Source organism: Rousettus aegyptiacus, unplaced genomic scaffold, assembly GCF_014176215.1.
Source record: "Rousettus aegyptiacus isolate mRouAeg1 unplaced genomic scaffold, mRouAeg1.p scaffold_m13_p_1, whole genome shotgun sequence".
NCBI lineage: Eukaryota > Metazoa > Chordata > Mammalia > Chiroptera > Pteropodidae > Rousettus > Rousettus aegyptiacus.
In genome coordinates, this window is record NW_023416284.1 from 7264000 (window position 1) to 7286575 (window position 22576).

The following is a 22576-nucleotide window of genomic DNA, read 5'->3' on the forward strand; positions in this document are numbered from 1 at the left end:
AGAACGTGGGGATGTAGAAGAAAAGATTTTTAGCACTGGAGGGCTCACAGGTTCCCTAGTGCAGCCCCTCGTTTTGCAGCTGGGGAAACGGAAACAGGCTGCAGGACACTCAGCGTGGGAACGCGGAGCCCCGACAGCCCTGCTCCGTGTTCTTCCCACTGTCCCCTGACACCTGCTCTGGGAGCTCCGAGTCCTTCCTCATCTCCGATGCCCTTTTCAGAGAACTTAATTCTTGAGCTTTTTTTTTTTTTTTTTCAAATTTGTGATGTAATTTTCATCACTCTATTTTTCTGTTAGAATGCTCCCCTAATCTACTTTTTCCTAAAGTTAATGGGAAAATAATCAAACTGACAATTTTTTCCCTTTTTTGCCGACATTCTTTTCAAGTTAGTTTAGGGAAATGTTGATGCTAATAGACCTCAATAAAGAGAAAGACAGTAAAATTTGGCCAGAAATACTACAAATGATGGAAGGACTGCTAATAAATAGTTCAGACTTCAAAAAAGAAAAATGAGAACACAGAGGTGCAGAAGTCCCCTTAAGAGGAGGAAGATGACCAGCTGTAATTACTTGAAACACGTTTACCTGAGGGACGTGTTCCTGAAGTTTTTGCATATATTGGAAATCACGTAATACAAAACTCACCCAACAGAGGATGTCTTTTCGCCACCTCAGGGGCCCTAGTGCTGGCAAAGAGACGAGGTTATGCCTTTTTATCATCTAAAGTGGCGTCACGTGTGGTGGCAGTATGTAGATTGTTGATGATTCGTTTGGCTTTGAGGTTACACAACTCCTCAAAGTTTTAATTGGGGTAGGTTCAAATTATTTTGAATTTTGCATCAAACGAAACCTTAATACATGTCTCTCTAATTCAGCTTTATATTTTTTAACAGCTTCGTTGAGATATAATTTGTATACCATACAAGTTACCCATTTAAAATGTATAACGCAGTGTTTTGTAGAATATCCGCAGATAGGCATAACCATCACCACATTCAGTTTTAGAACATTTTGATCAGCTCAGGAAGAAACGCTGCATCCCTTAGCCATCACTCCCTTCCTCCCAGCCCTCAGCAGTCACTGATCTACTTTCGGTCTCCATTGCCTTCCCTGTCCTGGGCTTTCATGTGAATGGAATCATCTTTTAAGAGTGTCGTCTTTCACTTTGCCCGATGTTTTCAAAGTTCATCCATCTCTCGCTCTGTCAGTACTTCCGTGTGTATTTTTATATCACACTGGTTCCAAGTCACATAATTCAGATTTCTTTAAAATGTTACTGCACTCTTATTTAAGGCTGTGCCAATTATTGTGAGATGCATTTTAGAAATAAGCTTTGAGAATGGTGGCGAGGAGGCACAGTAATGGAAAGTAAGCAGGTTTTGAGACTTTTATTGAGAATTTCGAAAAAGAAAAATTTGAAAAGCAATAATCTAAAGATAAAAGAAGTAGTAGTTCTGACAAAGTCAAGCAAATTGAAAACAAATAGAACCACCTTTGGAAGGGATGGTGTCAGGTGACTTTCCAAGGGTGGTCACTTTGTGTGGATATTGGAGTGCATGAAGCAACTCAGGAGTGAGACGATTTATCTGGTGTGATACCTCCAGCTGTATTCAGCAAAACACGGATAATAAATACAGGTATAATTTTCAAGGGCCAAGTACCTTGAAAGCAGACAAAATAGGTTTTTTAAATTAAGTAGCAAAAAACGTGTTAAAGAAAGTTTTACAGTTTACACAAGTTTCACAGTTATTCGATAAGGATGAAAACTGGTTTTAGTTTTTTTGCTCTTCATTTTGAAAGACTCAGAAATCGGCGGAAATTCTGTAGAAGTGATGCTGCGATTTGATTTATGCCGTCACTGGAGAGCTTTACTTTAGCACTTGATTAAGGCGGTGTTGCCCAGCCTTCGCCACTGTGAAGTGAAGTTTCTCTTTTCTCCTTGTATTTGGTAAATATTTTATGCAGAGGTACTTTGGGACTATGGAAAATCCTGTTCCTCATCAGATTTTTTATTTACTTATGTATTAGCTTGCTTGGACTGCTGCAAAAAAATACTATAGAGTGGGTGACCTAAACAGGAAGCGGGGTCTTTGGGAGGTTGCGAGGCCTGAGACGAGGCTGCTGGCCACTTGGGATCCCCGGCGTGGCTCTTCCTGGCTCGTAGACTTTTGCCTTCTCACTGTGTCCTCACATGGCAGCGGGAGGGGAGGTGCAGCAGGCAAGCCCTTTGGCGTCTTTTCTCATTAGGGCACTAAGTCCACCAGGAGAGCCCCACCCTCATGACCTCATCTAAAACCACTGCCTCCCAAAGACCCCGTTTCCTAACACCATCACAACTGCTGGTCAGGTCTTCAGTGTAAGAATGGCGGGTAGGGGGCACGATTCAGTCCACAGCGTTGTGTATGTCACAATGGGTTTCTGTTTATTCACCGAGTTATCTGTTACTGTCAGTATTTATTTTTATGCTTAATTCTCATATTTGGCCTTTCACCTTCTGTGTCCTTTTGACATATGCCCCTTATTCCTTGAGCACTTCCTTCCTTTCTGGCACAGCAAGTTATTCCACGCTCGTCTTGTACTTTTGCCCGCATGGACACACACATTCACACAGCCCCGCGGACTTCGCCTTCTTCAGTCTCGTTGGAAGGTTTTAGGACTACATTGTGGGGGGAAGTAGGGAAGGGAGCTGGAAAGAGGATGGCGCTGCTCATGTTTTTAACTGGAAACTTGGGCAGTTTCCAACTACGATGAGTCTGTACATATGGGCAGGCAGTAGAGGAGTGCATGTATAAAACTCGATTTCACCTGGGCGTCGGTGCTTTGATTCCCCATCTGGACCATCTGCAGCATAGTCGCGATGCTTTTCATGTGGTTTTGGTGCCGTAGAGAGATGTATTCTCTTACTGTGACACAAAGCAAGCATGTGGGGATCGCAGATGGAGAAGTACGGTTCAGTTTCATCTTTTTTGCAGATATAGGAGGCGGTAGCACGCAGTAGAAAGAGCATCATATCTACCTAGGCTCGAGTTCTGGCTTTGTCACTTGAAGATGTATCTGATAGTTCACATTCCTCACTGAGCCTCATTTTCCTTCTCCCAGGTTTGTGAGAAGGATCCACTAAGATAATGAGCATAGAGTGTTGTGTAAAGAGACATAATCATGATAGCATAGGAAACATTTATCAGGGCCAGACCCTGTGCCAGGCATGTGCAAGGTGCCTTGTCTTTATTACACTTATCATAGGAACCCTAAGAGGTAGCTTATTTCAGAGACTCTGAGAGACGTAGTCAGCTTGTCCAGGGTCACTCAGCTAGCAAACAGTGCAGCTGGGTTTCAAATCCTGCCATTTGGCTCCACGTTCACATCACTTTGTGAATTTTGACTCTGTGGAATGTGGTAGGAGAGATGCCTTTCCAGCGCAGGGGCAGCACGGAGAGGAGTTTGTGCTACCCAGAGCGTCTGCTGCGCTGGAGGAGCGCCCTCCTGCTGAGAGTGGATGCGATCCCGACAGGTGTGGCCGGACTGCATGTTCCCACGGAGGAGTGTTAAAGACGGTCAGGTGCTGCCAAAGGGGAAGTATGCGGACCGCGCTAGGAAGGCCACGTGGCACGTGACTGCGCGGGTCAGTGCTGGAATCGGGCTGTGGAGAGTCACATCTCTGTCTCCTCCCACCCCCATCTACTAGTTATGTGACCATGGGGGAGTTGTTTCATCTCACTTAGCCTCAACTTTCTCATTCATAAGGATCATTAATAGTATATACCTCACTGGATCGTGTTGAAGGTTATATGAATTACTTCCATGTAAGTCCCATGGTCAGTGGCTGGCACATAGTAAATTATCAAGTATTATCATATTATTGTTATTACTGTTATTACTTGTATGTAGTGGATTATATATACTTTCATGGATTGACCTGGAAGTCCAAGTGTTGTTTATAAAATATTCCTAAGGAGAAAATATTTAGAATTAACAGTATTCAACTTAGTATAACCTTGAATACAAGTCAACTTAATACTTGAATACAATCAACGTGTAAACCGTCGACGTGGGATGCTTTCATCACAAACACAGGAGGGGAGAAGACGTGTGGGAAACTCCAGTTGTCAGCCAGCTGCGGGGATTACCAGTGACCACAAACTAAGACTATCAGACACACTTTACATAGTCGAATCACTCTTTATGGTAAGGGCACTCAGATTAGTTTGTTCAGAATAAGAATAAATTTTTCAAATTTACATTACTTGCAATTTTTGGTTGTTTGGTTCAGGAGTTTTAATATGTTTCATCCTAAATGCAACTAGGGGTTAACAACAATGAAAAATTGATTTAAGAATTTATGCGACACGGAAATTGTCTTTTGGTACAATTTCTACTTGGGAGCTTCTGCAGCCCCATGTGCAGCTCTTGAAGCTGTTGTATGAGGCTGTGGCTGCACGTGATGGCTCTTTCTGTGTCTGCCACCAGGAACCCGGGAAGCGTTCTCAGCTGTGGAGGATGACTGGGACGGGCATGCTGGCCCACGAGGGCTCTTCCGTGCCTCACAACCCCAACAGGCCCCCAGCAGCCCGCTCCACTGAGGGGTCTGCCATCTTAGATATCGCTGGTCTTGCTGCTGTAACTGACAACAGGTAATTTTCTAAGCAACTTTGGATTCAAGTTCATTGCTTTTAAATTCAGACTCAGAGGAAATCTGGACCAAAAAGTGAGACACTAAATGAAGTAAGAATTTGTATTTTTATGTGAGTATTTTTTTCAGTGACAGAAACCTGTTGCATTCCCAAATATGAGCATTGGGCCTGTATTGTTTTTTTAAAGTTATTATGGAAATGCCCATGGAGATGTTAAAAAATTTAAACAATAAGAAAGATATATTGTGAAAATCGAATGCTTCTTTCATCCAAACCGCCATCCACCATTGCTCCCCAGATATGACAATTTCTTTTTTAAAATCATTTTAAGAATTCTGTTAAATCTTTTGAAAGCAGAAATAAATTATTTAGAGAATAATCAAATATGTTCTTATGGCTAACTCCTTGGGTTCAAATCAGCTCTTTAACTTTGAATAAATTATTTTATTTGCCTGTGCCTTAGTTTCTGTATGAAATCACTGTATTTGTTTCAGTTAATACCTTATGTACTTCCAGAATGATTTCAGATGTCTAACAAGTTACAATCCAATACGAAGCTAATGTATTTGGAAATAAAACAGCAAAGACTGTTGAAAATATTTAAAAATACGTTTAGCAGACAACCCTTCTCATACTACGTGACAGCTAATCACTGTGAGAATGCAAGAAACTATGTTATTTTACATATATAATGACTATTATATATAAATATGTACATATAATGAATCCTTAAAATATCACTATTACTTTGTGCCCCCCCTTTTGTTGGCTTTCCACTTCATTTTATTCCCCTTTCCTCATTAAGAGAGATCTAACTTCCGTCGGAGTCATGCTAACTGCCCATTAGATTTTAAGAGTAGAGAATATTGGAAGGAAGAAGAGTGAAACCATGACCTTCGTGTGCTCTTCAGGCCTGACGTACATGACTCAGAGGACTCACTGCATTTTCCTTTATCCCAGGTATGAGCCGCTGATGCTTAGAAAGCCTGATCGCAGGCGAAGCACGACCCAGACGTGGAGCTTCCGGGAAGGGAAGCTGACCTGCGGGCTGCGGGGGCTGGTTGTCCAGGTGGGTGGGCTTCGGCATACGCAGTAGCAGCTAGCGATGGCCGAGCCGTCTTTGAAACAAACCATTAATTAGGATATACAGGATAAGTTGTTAAATGGGAAAAACGAAGTACAGAGTAAATGTGTATTATCTCGTTTTAATCAGGAAAGTCAAGAGACTTTGGTCGTGCACCTCTGTGTATTTACAGGGAAAGGTTTCTGAAGAGGAGATGTAAGAACTGTGTTAGGGACAGTGGGTTGTCTCTAAGGAGTGGGAATTTTTCTTTTATTGGCTTATCTGGATTTCTTTTTTCTTTGACATAAATAACACATAATTTTAAGAAGGAAAGAGAAATGTCAGCTAAAAAAAGGCCACCACCGCTAAGTGAGATGGATTAGTTCGAGGCCCGTGAAGTTACTATAATAGCTGCAACAGTCTTTTGTCAGGTGTCCTCTGGGACGGTGACTCAGTCATCATGCGGTCCACATGCTCCCGATTCTGTTTGTTTCTGAGTTCTGAGTGGTGCCAAATAAGTATTTAGTTGTCACAGCAAACGTCACGATGGAGATTGCTTGTGGTCAGTCTCCTCTGCCCTCTGTTCAGCTGCTCTGCTCTACCCATGATGGACTCTCAAGTACTATAGAAGCAAATATGTATTTGGAAGATACCAGGAGTTGGATGTTCTGCCCTTCCGGCTTCAGGCCGGGAATGAGACCATGGGTCTGAGCGTGAGTGGGTCGGAAGGTGTCCCAGAGGTTTGAGCTATAGCCAAACACACGTGTGACTGTGTGTGCAGTTCCGCCTCAGCAGGGTTTTACCCCAAAAGTCAGCACTAGAACATCAGGCCCTGCATAGAGAGCTCTGAGTATGTCTGTTGCTCGGGAGACACTGGGCTGTCCTTCCATAATGGGAGGTTGTTCTCCGGGGTTGTGAGCAAAACTGTAAGGAGGCTCTGACTGCTATTTGGTGAGATTTATTTTCTTTATCTCTATTGCCCTGAGCTTTTTTTCATCAAAGACAAGCTGCTTACTTATATGAAGCACACATCTGGAATGGATTTGTGATTTTCAATTAGCAGTACAGTTCAGACTTCTAGAGGCAAAAGAGGGCTTGTTATAATCGTTGGGTTCCCAGTCTGACCCTGTCTTTACTTCTGGTTTGCTTCTAAAGCCCATGTAATTCCTGTTCTCTTAGAGCATTCCCCTCCCCCAACCCCCAACCCCCAAAAATCCCTTTTGGTGTTTATTGTTCCTTGAGTCTATTTTATCATTTCTTTGGTTATGAATAACCCTATAATAACAGCATTCAGTAAAGCTGAATGTGTTTTGGTTAAGGAAATAAGCTTGTTTCAATCATATTATGCTGAATAAAGTAATCGAGGGCATTTTAACATTTAAAGTTGTGTATGAACTTTCTAAACTTACAACAGTCATAAAAGCTTTCTCCATGTTGAAATCTGCCCTACAAACCCAGTTCAAAGTATGCTGTTCATTACTCAGTATTTAAAAATTACCACGGGGGATCCAGACACTAGCCATTGTCTTCTCTGGCCCTGTACTTGCCCTCCCACAGGCCTCATCCTGTAGGCTTCCATTGTTCTTTGGGCGTGCAGCAAGGAGGTACTGTTGTGCAAAGGCCCAAGTAACTGGGCATCAGCCGACATTCCAAGCTCCCTATTTCGTTTTAGAAGAGGCACCATCTTTTGAATGTTTCGGCTGATCATTCAGCAGTAGGCTGTTTGGGGAGGTTTTCACCTCTACAATGTACTACTTATTGGAAAGCTGATGATAGTGATAATGGTTTTATTTTCAGAATACTTCAGATTTTTAAGCAAACCCTAATGAGAATGCTTAAGATAAACAGGGCTTTTGGTAAATTTTTTTTTAAGCTGATTTTAATGGCTAAAAGGTATTACTAAACCAGAATACTCTATTCATAGAATCACCTTGTTCAGAATTTCTTAAATTCATATAGCCTAACTTTCTGTCTTGCTCAATTAATTCTACTGTTTTGCCTCATCTGTAAAGCTGAAAAAATAGTAAATGCTTTGCCATACATTACTTATGACCCTTCAAAAGAGAATTTAAATTTAGTAGCTTGTTTCAAATGACATGTTAAATGATCAGAGTCAATGCCTTTACTTTTGCCTTTTCTAATACATCTCTGCTCCCTCTTTTAGGCCAAAGGAGGGCTTTCTGGTTTGTTCGATGGGGCTGAAGTTGTTCTTGGTCCTGACACTTCCATGGAGCTCTTGGGGCCAGTTCTACCTGAACAGCAGTTTATTAACCAAAAAATGAGGCCTGGCTCTGGCATGTTATCCATCAGAGTCATCCCAGACGGACCAACGAGAGCACTCCAGGTGATAATTTATCTTAAGAGCTGACATGAATGAATCTCAGTGTGCTTTTTTCCCTCCCTAATGATTAGTCAGTCATTCAACAAATATTTATTGAATTATTTATGCCGGATATGAATATACAGTGTCCTCATTTATAAAACAAGGATAAGACCCATCTCATAAAGTTGTTAGAATTAAAGTATAAGTAAATGTAAGATGATGTAAAATATAAAATATAAAAATTAAAGAGGATAATGCCAAGAACAGTACATATTAATATTATCAGTCATTACATTATACTTATGTATTATATATTTAAATGATTGACATATTAATAACATTAACAAGAAGAAGATGCAAGATTCCTAATCAGAAAAGTCAAATGTTGTGTTACGAAAGTAGGATCAGAGGGTGTATGGAAAGGAATTTTAGTCCCGGATTTGGAGGCTGGAGGGGCTTCCTAAGAGAAGTAATGTTTAAGCTGCAATCTAAAGGTTAGCTGAAAGGACTAGCCAAATCAGGAAGGAGAGGAATAGGGCTGGGCCCTAACGATGAGAGTGTTCATTCAATAGCTATTTCTTGAGCACATATTAGAGCCAGGCATGGTTCTAAGTACTGAGCACATGTTGGTGAGTGGACAGACAGAATTTCCTGCCATCTTGGAGCTCACATTCTAGTAGGTAGACAAACAATAAGCAATAAACATAAATAAATTATATAGTATTTGGGAAGTTGGAAGGCCTGGAGATAAAAGAGGGCGATCCACCTGGCACATGGAATATGCTAAGAAATAAGGCTGAGGATAGAAGCAGGGGCCAGATCATTAAAAACCTGGATTTTTTTCTGTGTCAACAAGGAGTGAGAGAATGACATGAAATCATTTTAGATCACTTCCTCTGGCTGCAGTCAGGAGAACTGGAGTGGAGTGAAACGAGATAAAGACCAGTTAGGAGCCCCTTGCAGTAGTCTAGGTGAGAGATTGGATGACCCAAACTAGAATAAATAATGGGAGGTGGAATTAGGAGATGGGAGAGAAACGAATCGGAATGAACGCTTATTAGAGAGTAGAGTTGGTCAGATTTGTTAATGGACTGAATGTGAGGATGAGAGAGAGGACGGAGGCAGGAATGGCCTCCAACATCCTGCTTCGGGCAACTAGGAGCACGGTAGTCACATCGCTAACTAATGAACACAAGGTAGACTTCCGGGGAGAGTGGGGGTTGCATTTTGGGCTTATTACGTGCGTGATGGCTACATGAACATGTCAGAAGTCAGTACAAATATGAGTGTGAATCTCAGAGGAGGAATCTGCACTGGAGATATGGATTTATCAAGTCCATATCTTAATTCTTAGAAAACTAAGCAAAAAGAAAAGAAGTTGGTGTGTAACAGTGACCGCTCCAAGAGAGCGTATCATAATCCATAATATTTTTTTTTTTTAAAAAAAAACACCCCTCTTTAAGGCAAAATTGAAGGCAAGGTCTTGAGTTTTGCCTGTTTTGACTTGAGCTGTAATTCTAGGTCACCTGTAGACAGACAGACACCTAATTGCACCGGAAGAGGCTTTCCAGGTCTACAGTGTGTTGTTGTCTGCCATGTAGACTTAAAACCAAGTTTGCTTCACGATTCCGTAAATCGAACCTTAGTGGTGCTTTGGAAACGCTTAACTTCCATCGGGTTATTGAGCGTATAGTGAGTTTTGACTGACACAGTTGATATGGGACAGGTTTCGCTGTGGAAGTATGAGCCCTCTTAATGCAGTGTTTGATTTGACCTCAGATCACAGATTTCTCCCAACGGAAAAGTGACCGTTCGTCATACGAATTGGATGAGCTTCCCGTTACTGAACAAGAGCTGCAGAAACTGAAGAATCCAGATAGAGAGCAGGAACTGGAAGTAAGTTTTAAGTATCGCAAGTCTATTTCTTTATCATAAATTTGGTTAGAATTTTGCTCCACAGTTTTCTCAGGTTAGACCTCTTTTCTTTCTGCCCTCAACGAATTCTAAATATAGGTGTTGCTTCACAGTGTTTAATGTGATCACAACGCGAATGTGTGAATATGTTAGCTAAGCGACAGGCTACGGTTGAATCAGGACGTAGCAGATGTTGCTAAAATAAGAAAGCTAAACTCTCTGACTAACTGGACTGAAAGTAGAGAATTATCAAAATAGATTTTTGGGGGGCCCCAGTTGCCTCTGACATCTTCCTTCCCCTCCCCCTGTTTGAGAATTGAGAAGAAAGTGTAAAGTTTAAAAAAGAACATGAGGTGAACATGAAAAAGCACACTTATTTAATATTTATTCAGTGATTTTTTTTTTTAAATCAAAGATCTATCTATAAAGCAGTATGTTGGATATTATGGCAGTTCAGTGAATAACTTATTATGAGCTTGCACCCCAAATAGAAAAAAAGATTCCCAAACTATTATTTTCTTGTAGTAAAATACAGAATATCATCAGTGCCCCGACTGAGGTATTGCCATGCATACTGGGGTTTCGGTCGGGGTGGGGAGATGATGGAATTTGAGCTATCAGGGTGATAATATGACTCTCCTCAGGGGGTTTCATCTGCTCAGAGGTATAGTAGAGGTATTTAAAGCCATTTATTTCCTTGTATTCTCTTGACTACCTTAAGCTCTGTTTTAAATGTCAGTGTGTCATATTTTGGTTTCCTTTCAGGTGCTCGTGAAGTTGGAAGGTGGAATTGGGTTGTCCTTAATTAATAAAGTTCCAGAAGAACTGGTCTTTGCAAGTCTTACAGGAATCAACGTGCACTATACACAGCTGGCAACCAGTCACATGCTCGAACTCAGCATACAGGATGTGCAGGTAAGGGGCGGGGGTACAGAACTTGTCAACCTTGTGTTCTTGCTGAACACCCAGCCAGATCCAGTGTTCGACGTTCTAATGTAGTCGCTAGTCTTTCATTAACTTAGATAAGTTAGTCAAGGTGGCATCGAGGAAGGTGACCCAGAATGCCCCATTTTGCCAATAGAAAAAGCAAAACAAAACAGGAAATCATCTAACCATCATTTAGAGGAATTGAAGTTCATCGTAAGAAGGAAAAGCAAGGGAACTGGACTTGTGTTTCTGGCCAAGATTTAGTAACAGGAACCAGACTCTTCTGCCTGAAACGACCCCCAAATCCAGATAAAACAAGGAGTCAACATGTTTAAGACTGTGAACATCAGACAACAAAAAACAGTAACCAGTGAGAGGTGGAGAAAAACAGAGGTGAGCCCTGCCATTGCCCCAGATTACTGCCTTCAGAAAGTTTCTAGGCTGCAGCACCAAGAGTGGAGAATGACACAAGCAGATGAGTCGAACAAACAGGCGAGAGTCCTAGGACCAAGGCAGCCGTTCCCAGAAGGGCCTTGCTGTGCAGAAAGATAACTCGGGAGATCTGCACCGGGGCCTGCAGGTATTGAGCAGAGGACAGGTCAGTGGTGCGTGTGGGGGAGCTGCCGTCGGATCAGCCACGCGTATCTCCGCTGCAGTGCCTGCTGTTCACCTGGGGCTGGAGAGGCGCTGGTACCCATCTGACAACATGTGGGGCAGTGAGGAGAGGCCTCCAGAAACTCACCTCCATGTGGAGCCATAAGGAGCCCGAGGCTGAGTGCTGCTCCTGACCTACCTAACGAATCATAATAGAATAGACCTGTTTCCAAGTAAATTGATTGCAGCCCTGAACGAAATTCAAGATGTAATGGAATACAGAAATATCCAGCATCTGACAAAGTAGAATTCTCAATACCTGGCATCCTATCAAAAAGCACCAGGTGTGCAAAGGGGCAGGAAAAAACACTGTAGAATCAGAAGAAAAATCAGTCAAAACAGACCCAGAGCTAACACAGATGTTAGAATTTTCAGAGAAGGACTTTAAAATTGTTGTTATAACTGTATTCTACATGTTCAAAAAGCTGGAGACAAGAAAGATATAAAAAACTCAAATCAAACCTCTGGAGATTAAAATGAAATTAAAAATACACTGGATTCAATGAATAACACATGACCATTGCAGGAAAAAAAAGATTAGAGAACTCGAAGACATAACAGTAGAAATGTTCGAATTGAAATACGCAGAAAAACAGTTATACTTCATTTTATTGTGCTACTCCATGTCTCTGTATCACATTTTGCTAATTCTCACAAGATTTTAAACTTTTTCATTATTGTTACATTTGTTACGATGATCTGTGATCAGCAGTCTTTGACGTTACTGTTGTAATTGTTTTGGGGTACCACGAACCACTCTCGTGTAAGAATACATGCTTAATCGATAAGTGTCATGTTCTGACCACTCAACCAGATGGCCATTTCCGCATCTCTCTCCCTCCTCCCTGGACAGAACAATACTGAAGTTAGGCCAAGTAATAACTCTATAATGGCTTCTAAGTGTGCAAGTGAAAGGAAGAGTCACATGTCCCTCACTTTAAATCAGAAGCTAGACATAATTAAGCCTGGTGAGGAAGGTGTGCCACAAGCTGAGACAAGCGAAAACTAGGCCCCTTGCACCAAACAACCAAGTTGTGAATGCAAAGAGAACATTCCTGAAGGAAATTAAAAGTACTACTCCAGTGAACACACAAATGATAAGAAAACAAAACAGCCTTAATTCCCGACATGGAGAAAGCTTTAATGATCGGGATGGAATGTCAGGCCAGCCACAACATTCCCTTAAACCAAAGCCTTATCCAGAGCAAGGCCCTAGCTCACTTCATTCCTATGAAGGCTGAGAGATTAGGAAGCTGCAGAAGAAAAGTTTAACGCTGGCAGAATTCGAGGAAAGAAACCATCTCCATAACATAGACATGGAAGATGTAGCAAGTTGTCCAGAAGATCTAGCTAAGATAGTTAAGGGGGCTACACTAAACAACAAACTTTTAATGAAAACAAAACAACTTTATATTGTGAGAAAATGGCATCTAGGGCTTTCATAGCTAGAGAGAAGAAGTCATTGTCTTCAAAGCTTCAAAGGACAAGCTGACTCTTTTGTTAGCGGCTAATGCTCATTCACCATTCTGAAAATCCAAGGCCTGTAAGAATTATGCTCAGTCTACTCTCCCTGCGCTCTGTAAATGGAACAACAAAGCCTGGATGACAGCACATCTACAACATGGTTTACTGAATATTTCAAGCCCATTGTTGAGATCTGCTACTCAGAAGGAAAGATTCCTTTTAAAAATATTTGTGCTCATTGACAGTGCACCGGGCCACCCAAGAGCTCTGATGGACACGTATGGTGAGGTGAATGTTTTCACGCCTGTGAATGAACACAACACCCGTTCTGCAGCCTATGCCCATGGATCAAGGAGTCGTTTTGACTTTCAAGTCTTACTGTTTAAGAAATACATTTCGTAAAGCTATAGCTGCCATAGGTAGTGATCCCTCTGATGGATCTGGGCAAAGTACACTGAGAATCGTCTGGAAAGGATTCACCATTCTAGATGCCGTAAAGCAGTGGTCCCCAACCTTTTTGGTACCAGGGACCAGTGCTCCTATGAGAATCTAATGCCCGATGATCTGAGATGGAGTCGAGGCGGTGATGCTGGCACTGGGGAGCGGCTGCAAATACAAATGAAGCTTTGTTTGCTGGCCTGCTGCTCACCTGCTGTGTAGTCTGGTTCCTGACAGGCCATGGACTGGTACTGGTCCACGGCCGACGGGTTAGGGGCCCCTCCCATAAAGAATATTCATGATTCATGGAAAGAGGTCAAAATATCAACATTAATAGGAGTTTGGAGGAAATTGATTCCAACCTTCATGTATGACTGCGAGGGTTACAAGACTTCATTCAGTGGAGGAAGTTAACTGCAGATGTAGTAGAAATAGCAAGAGAGCTAGAATTAGAAATGGAGCCTGAAAATGATTGAATTGCTGCAATCGTATGATAAAACTGGAATGGATAAGGAGTTGCTTCTTATGGATGAGCAAAGTGGGTTTTGAAATAGACATTATTCCTGATGAAGATGCCGTGAAGATTGTCGAAATGACAACAAAAGATTTAGAATATTACATAAACTCGGTTGATAAAGCAACTGCAAGTTTTGAGAGAATCGACCCCAATTTTGATAGGAGTTCTGTGGGTAAAAATCTATCAAATGGCGTCGTGTGCTACAGAGACTGTAGAGTCCATTGATGAGGCAGACTATTATTGTCCTCTTTTAAGACGTTGGCCACAGCCACCCAGCCTTCCACAACCACTACCCTGACCAGTCAGCAGCCATCAACATTGAGGCAAGACCTTCCACCAAGCAAATCACTAAACTCTCAGATGATGGTTAGTGTTCTTTAGCAATGTACATACCTTCTTTCATTAAGGTATGTACATTGTTGTCTTAGATCTAAGCTCGTTCACACTTATTTGCACTGAGAAACCAAAAAATTCATGTGACTCACTTTATTTAGACATTTGCTTTATCACAGTTGGTCTGGAACCATATGTACAGTGTCTGAGGTATACCTGTAATCCTCCCCTGAAAGAAAACAGTATTCTGTGACCTTTGGGACAACTTCAGGCAACCTGATATATAGATAATTGGAGTTCCCAAAGGACAAGAGAGAGAAGGGGACAGAAAAAATATTTGAAGAAATTTGGCCATAAATTTTCCAAATTTAATAAAAACTATAAACTCAAGATAGCAACTCAAACCCAAACACACACACACACACACACACACACAAACACACACACACACGCCCTCCCCTCCTCCGAAGGAAAATGCACCAAGGTATATTTTAATCAAAGTACTCAAAACTAGTGAGACAGTTGATTAAGAGACTATGTCTATCCTGAGTGTTTATACAGAGCTTCAAAATATATGAAGCAAAAACTGATAGAACTGAAAGAAGAAATAGACTAATACACAATTATAATAGAAGATTTCATTACCACTCCCTGAATAATTGATAGAACAAATAAGTAGAAAGTCATCAAGGATGTACTAGATTTGAACAGCACTACCAGCAAAATAGTCCTAATTGATATTTATACAGCACTCCACCTAGCAACAGCAGAAAGCAGATTCTTCTCAAATGTACATGAAACATGTCCAAAATATGTTTTTGGACCACATTTGGGACCATAAAGCGGTTCTCAACAAATTTAAAAGAGTTTAAGTCACAGAGCATAGGGTCTTTGATCCCAATGGAATTAAAGTAAATATAAGGGAGAAAGTTTCGGAAAATCCTCCAAATATTTGGAAATGAAATAATATACTTCTGAATAACCTATAGATCAAAGCAGAAATCAGAAAACATAGTGAACTGAATGAAAGTGAAAACAACATACCGAAATCTGTGGAATGTTCCTAAAGCTGCTTAAACAACAAGATAAGCATAAGAAAGGAAATAATAAAGATCTCAAAGGAAATCAGTGGAATAGAAACCAGCAGCTATTGTAGAAAAAAATCAAAAGTGATTCTTTGAGAGGATCAATCTGATCAGGAGAAAAAAGAGAAAGCACCAATTATCAATATTAGGAAAGGGAGAGGCGCCAGACAAGTCAGAAAATGGATAGGTCTCTGGAGCGGAGCTTTTGTGGGGAGCTGCAGACTCCCCTCGCCAGGCTGTTGTGTTTTTGATTGCAGAGCTGTTGGTGTTTGAGGTCACCGTGGACCAGGGGAGGGCAAGGGAGAATGACAAGTGAAAATGCCACAGAGCTCACTGTTCTTCCTGAGTTTTAACTAATTTTCTCAAACAAACGATTTTGAGATTGTTACAAACCTTTTACGAACTTTTAGAGTTCTGAAAAAGTTGATTTTGATGCTTTTTGCTGGAGTTCTGTTGTCATGCTGTCAAAACAACTCCTCGCTCTGTAACATCATTCCTGAGATCCTTCTCCTTGCCAACCTCCACCAAGATCGAAATGCTATTATTCTCACTGGTCTATATTTTTCCAGCTGTCGTTGAGATAGTCAGGTGGCGAGGGTATGTTCTGAGTGGCCTACGTATTATGAGACCCCACTCAGAGGTCAAAGCGAGAACTGAGCAACTGGTCTGTTTTTGTTTTGTTCCCTGCCTTTTCATGTCCTAGGTGGACAATCAACTCATCGGTACCACGCAGCCTTTCATGCTCTACGTGACTCCCCTGAGCAATGAGAATGAGGCCATTGAGATGGGCCCTGCCGTGCAGGTGAACGCGGTGGAGCTCCCCAGTAAGAGTGCACTGACCAACATCTACAAGGTGAGCTTGGACCGGGCGCGGCTTATGTGTCCCCTCACAGCTGAGTGTCACAGCTGCAGTGCAGGGGGCGGATGCAGATGGTCCTGGGGGGCTCAGTCACACGTGACTTAGCACATGGCACAGAGGAATTGACAGGCACTCCTCTTAGCACCTGACATTCTCAATAGTGTGTCCGGTGACATTGCAGGTGGTAGTACCAAATCCACAGGGGCCACAGTTGGTATTGCGCAGAGCAAAGTCTCTAGGAAAGCGTAGCATCTTCTAGATTGATCAGGACCAGGCATGATGCAGATATGTCATTGAAATCGAGTTGCCCAGAGACTATTGGAAAAGGGGTGGTTCGGACATCCCCTGTGTAAAATACCACACCGTTTACTAAAGCAGACAGTCCAAAGTGATAAACTTTCTTTCTTGGAGAACTCTCCACATATAAGTAGCTGTTCTGGCAGAAAGGTAGAAGATAAGGGATCGCTTCTCGTATTTCTGGTCCTTTATCACCAGTGTTGATGAGGTCAAGCCGGCATGTGGCCCTCAACTCCACAAGCCCAGTTTTGCTGCTCCTTAAACTAGCTGCCACCGTGTGAGTTCAGTCCGCAAAGTTCACCCACCGCAGGGCGTCTGAACATGTCTCCTGACTGACGTGACACAGGCACCCCGGGAACCAAACAGTACGGTGGGGAATTGTCTACTAAACATCCAAAGGTTTTGGCTAATTATAACAATGTAGATAGAGAGATGAGCCAGAAATAATTTGGCAATCTGACTATAACATCGCGCGAGTAAAGAAACTGTGCACGTCACAGGCCTTCTCAATGGCACAGCAAAATTGAACGGAAGTTTTTTCTGGTGTTCACCTGTCACAGTTTCTTTATCAGCGTTTCTTTATCTCTAGCATCTGATGATCACAGCTCAGAGATTCACGGTGCAAATTGAGGAGAAACTGCTCCTCAAGCTGCTAAGTTTCTTTGGCTACGATCAAGCGGAATCAGGTAATGTTGAATATTCTAGGTTTGTCTCCGGGAATTGGCCCAAGGGTGGCATTTTCTAGTCTGCTTGTGAAAATACATATTTCGGGGTGCCCGACTAGCCCTCCTTCCACTTCATAGCCCGAGGTAGGAAGCTAAGGTTTGTGTTTCAGTTGTTTTCTTTCAAAGTACTGCTTGTTGACAGGCTGAGGTCTATCTGTGCTCGAAGGAAGCCGCCCGGAGGTGCCCCAGAATGCCAGTGGTGAGCCTCTGGGAGGCAGTACACTGTTCCTCTGTATTTTGCATATTTTGATTCATCTACTTCAGGATAACGGAAACGTTGCTTGTTATTCACAAAACCACCTTGTTTCCTAACCTGTGTTTATTAAACAGACTCAGGGTCAAAAATCAGAACTCCCTTTGGCGGTTCCCTTTGGTTTAGTTGAGGAAAAAAAAATGGGCTGGCTTCGACTCCTTACCTTTTGACATCCATACCCTTATGCCTTTCAGGTTTTTAGTTCCTTTACTTCGGGGAGGGGAGTAAGAGGGACTGCCGAGAGCCTTTTCCGGCAGTGCTACAGACATAACAGGCGTTGTCTCTTTTTAGATCCCTCATTGTGGCCTGTGCAAGACTGTATCTAGAGCCTAGAATGAAGTCAGTAACGCTTAGTCTTTTGAAGGCTAAAGTAGATATTAAGCCTGAAGAAATGAGAAGATCGAGATTTTTACGTTTATTGCCCATGTTGGCTAGAGAAAAAAAAAAATCACCCAGACGTGCATACATGTGTACATAAATACACACAATGCACAACAAATAGTTTAGCCCTTTTTTATCCTAGACTTAAAATTTTTAGTTTTAAGTGTATTTGGGATCAAGAGCAAGACGCTGTCTGTTTAATGCTGTGTTTTCCACTGTGGGTCGGAAAGCCAGTTAATCAAGTTTCTCTAAATAAATTTCTCTCCCAACATTGTATAGCAGATTTAGACTTTTGTAAAATCCTTGCCTGCCTTTCATTAGACTATATCTTCTGCCTTCTATAGCTGTTTCTGGTTCCTAAATACAGATAAACAGGTTTCTTTAACAATATCTTTTTTTTTTTTTTTTAACATATTTCCTTTTTTCTCTAAATAGAACTACAATAGCTTATGGTATAAATTTGTTTGATAAGTAGATATGTACAGTCCTTTTGGTTTTGTTTCTAAGGCACGTGAAGCCACGTGAAAATGAGCTGCCCAAATGGGCGAGGTACAGTATCACGTCAGAAAGCACGCTGCTGTGTTTTAGCTCATGTTAATCCTTTTTACTTCACTAGAGAATAAGTAAGACACACGCCTCAACGGTGTTGTGTAAAGGAGAGAGGGTGCTTCTTGTCATAAAGTCAGTTCTTTACAGCCTGCGATCTGTTTCTTCTTAAGGCATTATGTTTGGTTCAGATTCATTATTTATTGGTCATGTTGTTCATTATGATTCAGATAAACTCCACTCCAAGTATTTATTTGGATATCGCCTTATGAAATAAATTCAGAAAATCTAGGTCATTTATAATAATAATAGCAACAACAACAACACGGTTTCTGGAAAACTCATTGCCAGCAGACACACCCATGACCTCTGGCTTTCCCACCTGGGTTATTTTTTCCAAAGATGATATCTGCCAGATGGTATAGAGTCACAAATCAAAAGATTAAGCTGTTGTGCTTTTTTCATAAACAACATGAAACAGATCTGCTTTGAAAAGAAATGGCATCAGGATACTGTACATATTACTGAACTCTGGAAAACTTAGAGAGATAGATGTTTACCTTTTTTGTGAATTTTTAAAACTGAATCAAGTATTTAAATCATGACACTTCAGGAGATTCATTTTTTTATAAAACAATTCTACCTTTGTACCAGAGGTGGAAAAATATGACGAAAATCTCCATGAAAAGACAGTTGAGCAAGGCGGAACACCAATTCGATACTACTTTGAAAATCTTAAAATCAGCATTCCACAGATCAAGCTGAGTGTGTTCACCTCCAACAAGCTACCCCTGGATCTTAAGGTGAGCTAATGTCTGGACAAGTTTTTAAAAATGAGTTTTCCTTAGATAAGGGTGAGTGTGTTTATTATTTACTTTCTCTGTCTGATGTCATTTATAGCAGATGTTTTTACAGTTTTCGTTTTTTAGATGGTCTGTTGACTCAATATATTTAAATGCATTTCTTTTTTTTTTTTTAGTGTTTAAGTATGACTTTGCTAAAGATTAAGGAGTAACAAAAGAACAAACACAGAATTACATTAGGACCGGTCCCCTCTGCTTAGCTCCTGGCTCATCTCAGTGAGGTGAACGCCTCCTTCCTGGGGCTCCTCCCCGACTCAGGAGGGAAGCTACAACCAAGGCAGTGTCTCCCCTCTGTGCCCAGGACCTACCTATTCTCCCAGTCTCTGAGTGTCCGCCTCATCTCGAATGGCCAACACTAAGAATGTCTGCTACCTTCAAGGAGGACTCGGCCACATACCTATTACCCCCAACGATGCGACCTCGCCTACCCCTATACCAGGGTGTAACATTCCTGCAGATCATCTCGATATGTGCCCGATAGATCCAGTCTGAATACCATCTTCATGTTCTGCGATAAAATCTATTTTAAGTAAAGGACGGGGCTGGGAGTCGAATCCCAGCCTGTCAGTCTCTAAAGCCTCCCAGTCTGTTTTTCTTCTATACTGTGCTGCCCCCTAAACGTGAGGAGTCAGAGAATTTTGGGGGCACAGCAGCCCGCAGGGGTCCCCTTGCTCACTGAACAAGGATGCTGGAGTTGGGAGTGTGTCTCGAGCCCGGGTGGGTAGTGATAGCAGGAGGAGAAGCCAGGTGACCCCTGGAGTCTTTCCTTAGGTCGCGTGTAAATCCGCCTCCGTCAGGTGTACCCTCTGCTTCTGGTCCTTTCTTCTGTTGCACGTGAGGCACCCACCGTCCTAACCTCCAGCCTAAGGCTTTTCTACCACCCACTTCTGCTTCCTTTAAGATGCTCCAGGATGGTCTTTCTTTTTGCATAGGAAAGCTAAAGAATGAACAAATAAGCAATAAACCTGCAGTCATACGTTCAGATGCCTGCAGGGGCTGTGCCAGCAATGCGAGTAGGGAAAGCAGGCTGTGGGGACCATGGCCACAGGGTATGCCCGCTTCCCCTGGGCCGGGGAGAGGGCAGCATAGCTCAGCACAGCCGGTCAGGGTCACGGGGGAATGCGAACCCAGGGTTGCCAGAGCTTCAGATTTTTTAAGTGAAGCCGGAAATCTGGATTTTTATGTGGAATCTCCTGGTTTTTAAACATTGGCAACGAATTTGAGTTTTTTATGTTTTTTCAAACCTTGCGGGCCTAACAAAACACATGTGTGGGCCTCATGTGGTCCACAGTTTGCCAGCTCACCACTTCTGAAATAGACTTACAGGTAACAAGACAGTAGTCTGGTCAACTTCAGATCGTGTTTGGATAGGATGGGGCAAGGGTGGCCGGTTCGCTAAGGCGGCCACGGCCACTCGGCCACACCAGGGGGCGGCGACTGCCCCCGCGGCCATCCTGAGAACAGTGCAGGGTGCCCTTCCTCATGGGCTGTCCTGTCTGCTCAATTTGCTTTAATTTCATGTTTCCCAGGAGACTGAAGATATTTATAATGAGCATGGGAGTCGGGGGGAAAACCATGGGAAAACCACTATCTTGCTAATATCCACAAGTATCCACTTGACTTACGTGACCCTTTGGGACGGGTTGTTTGATAAAGTATATATTCCCCCAGAACACTTGGCACTCGCCCAGCAAGCCAGTGTGAGGCATTTCCTGTGCGTTAAGGACTTCTTGTTTTTTAAATCATCTCACTAAGAAACACAGACACCTAAATATTCCTTTCAAATTGCTCCCAACAGAAAACTCTCCCTGGACTGCCACTGGCGGAGTTGTTTTCTCCAGCCGAGGCCCCCGGGCCCCGCACACAGCCGGCCTGCGCTGGCTGCACACACTGCATGCGACAGAGCCGGAGTCGTTTAAGGCGAATGTTGCATTTGGCACTATGTTTAAGGAACGTTTTCGAGATATTTTCACCCGATCCTTAACGCCAGTTCAGTGGAGCAGTGCCATTCTGAGGTGTGGGGCAGGGCCGCCTAACCGGGGCGCGCCGATGCTTCAGGCAGGGTGCTGGGAACTGGGGCCTCAGAGTTAAACTCTCAGCTTGTGGAAGTCACTGTTTTACTGTGCCGTGAGTTCTCCTAGTGGAGTCTGGGACTCATAAAATAATGTCACTTATTCAAAGAGTCTTAGGCAGTAGCGTCCCCATCCTGGAGCAGGAATTGCAGGAGTCTGACTAAGGGTAGCCGTGTCTGTGGTATGGAAGGAATAATTATCCTGATTCCCTTGACTCCAGCCAGAAGCGAGGCTGTCAGAAGCCTCCGGGTTTCCACTGGGGACAACGCCATTGCCAGGTCCAGTGTCTGTTCGGAAGGGCTCGGAGCAGTTTCGCATCTGCTGTCTCACCTGGGTTCCTGACCCTGTGATGGAAGACGGGGGAGACAGTAATAGCTCCATTTCACAAATGCAAAGTCGAAAGCAGGGCATTCTTCCCCTCCCCCCATTCTCCCGGTCGTCTCCCAGCTCTGTGTCTTAGAAGAGTGGAAGAGCAACGGCGAAATGCCAGGTAGCTAGCTTCTGTGTTCTTTTTTTTTTTTTTTTTTTTTTAAAGATCAAAAGAGGCGAGGAGCCTTTAAAAGGTTTCACAAGGTGGCCTACAGCAGTCCCTTTCCCATTTAGAGCATTGGGGTATCACAAAAGAAGGGCTTTAATTGAGCAATCTAGTTTGGAAGAAAACCCACATTTTAATGGTCGGAGAGCAAGAAGGTGGGGGAGGGGGAATTTCAAACAAAGACGCTATTTAAAAAGCCTAAAACTGTCTTCTCAAAGGCTTGAAATAATTTGTTGGGAAACTTCAGACCCTTTACTTTTTTCCTCCCCTTCCTAAATAAAAACCAGATTTGTTCAGGGAAAAAAGATCCAGTATTGTTAATTGTATTTCAGAAAGTGCCAGAGAGGGAAATATCCCTGAGGTTTTAAACACCGTCCCAAGAGGAAAATGGGCAAGTACCCTGCTCCACATAAACAGTCTCTGTGTACCATAAATAAACCTTTAAAGAATGAATTCCAGACAGTTTTGTTTAGCGCAGGATAAGCTAAGAAAAGACAGGACGTGGCCCGGGGACTGGCTTGTGATCTGAGACCTGATGGCATATGGACAGGTATTTCTCCTTTCAACTCTGTTAAGTTTCTGGAAGACTTCAGCAGTTTTTGTCTGGAGGAGGTGAAAATAGACAGTTCCCTACTTTTATGGGGAACTTAGGAGCACAGATTATTTTCTGCAGAATCCATTTTATAACAGGAAACT

The 22576-nt window shown here is 42.6% G+C and overlaps 1 protein-coding gene across 12 annotated transcripts in view; it reads left to right on the forward strand.

Moving 5' to 3' along the window:
- The window catches only part of VPS13D (vacuolar protein sorting 13 homolog D), a 216958-nt gene that overhangs the window by 107731 nt on the left and 86651 nt on the right, over positions 1-22576 (forward strand). For 11 of the 12 annotated variants that reach the window (XM_016149454.2, XM_016149446.2, XM_016149452.2 and 8 more), the window contains 8 exons: positions 4468-4631; positions 5592-5700; positions 7859-8038; positions 9797-9913; positions 10697-10846; positions 16053-16202; positions 17095-17191; positions 19065-19213. In XM_016149454.2, coding sequence (XP_016004940.2) covers positions 4468-4631; positions 5592-5700; positions 7859-8038; positions 9797-9913; positions 10697-10846; positions 16053-16202; positions 17095-17191; positions 19065-19213 — 1116 coding nt within the window. Of the gene's footprint in view, positions 1-4467; positions 4632-5591; positions 5701-7858; positions 8039-9796; positions 9914-10696; positions 10847-16052; positions 16203-17094; positions 17192-19064; positions 19214-19389; positions 19853-22576 lie in introns of those variants that run through there. The other variant, XM_036228864.1, reaches the window with a different exon arrangement.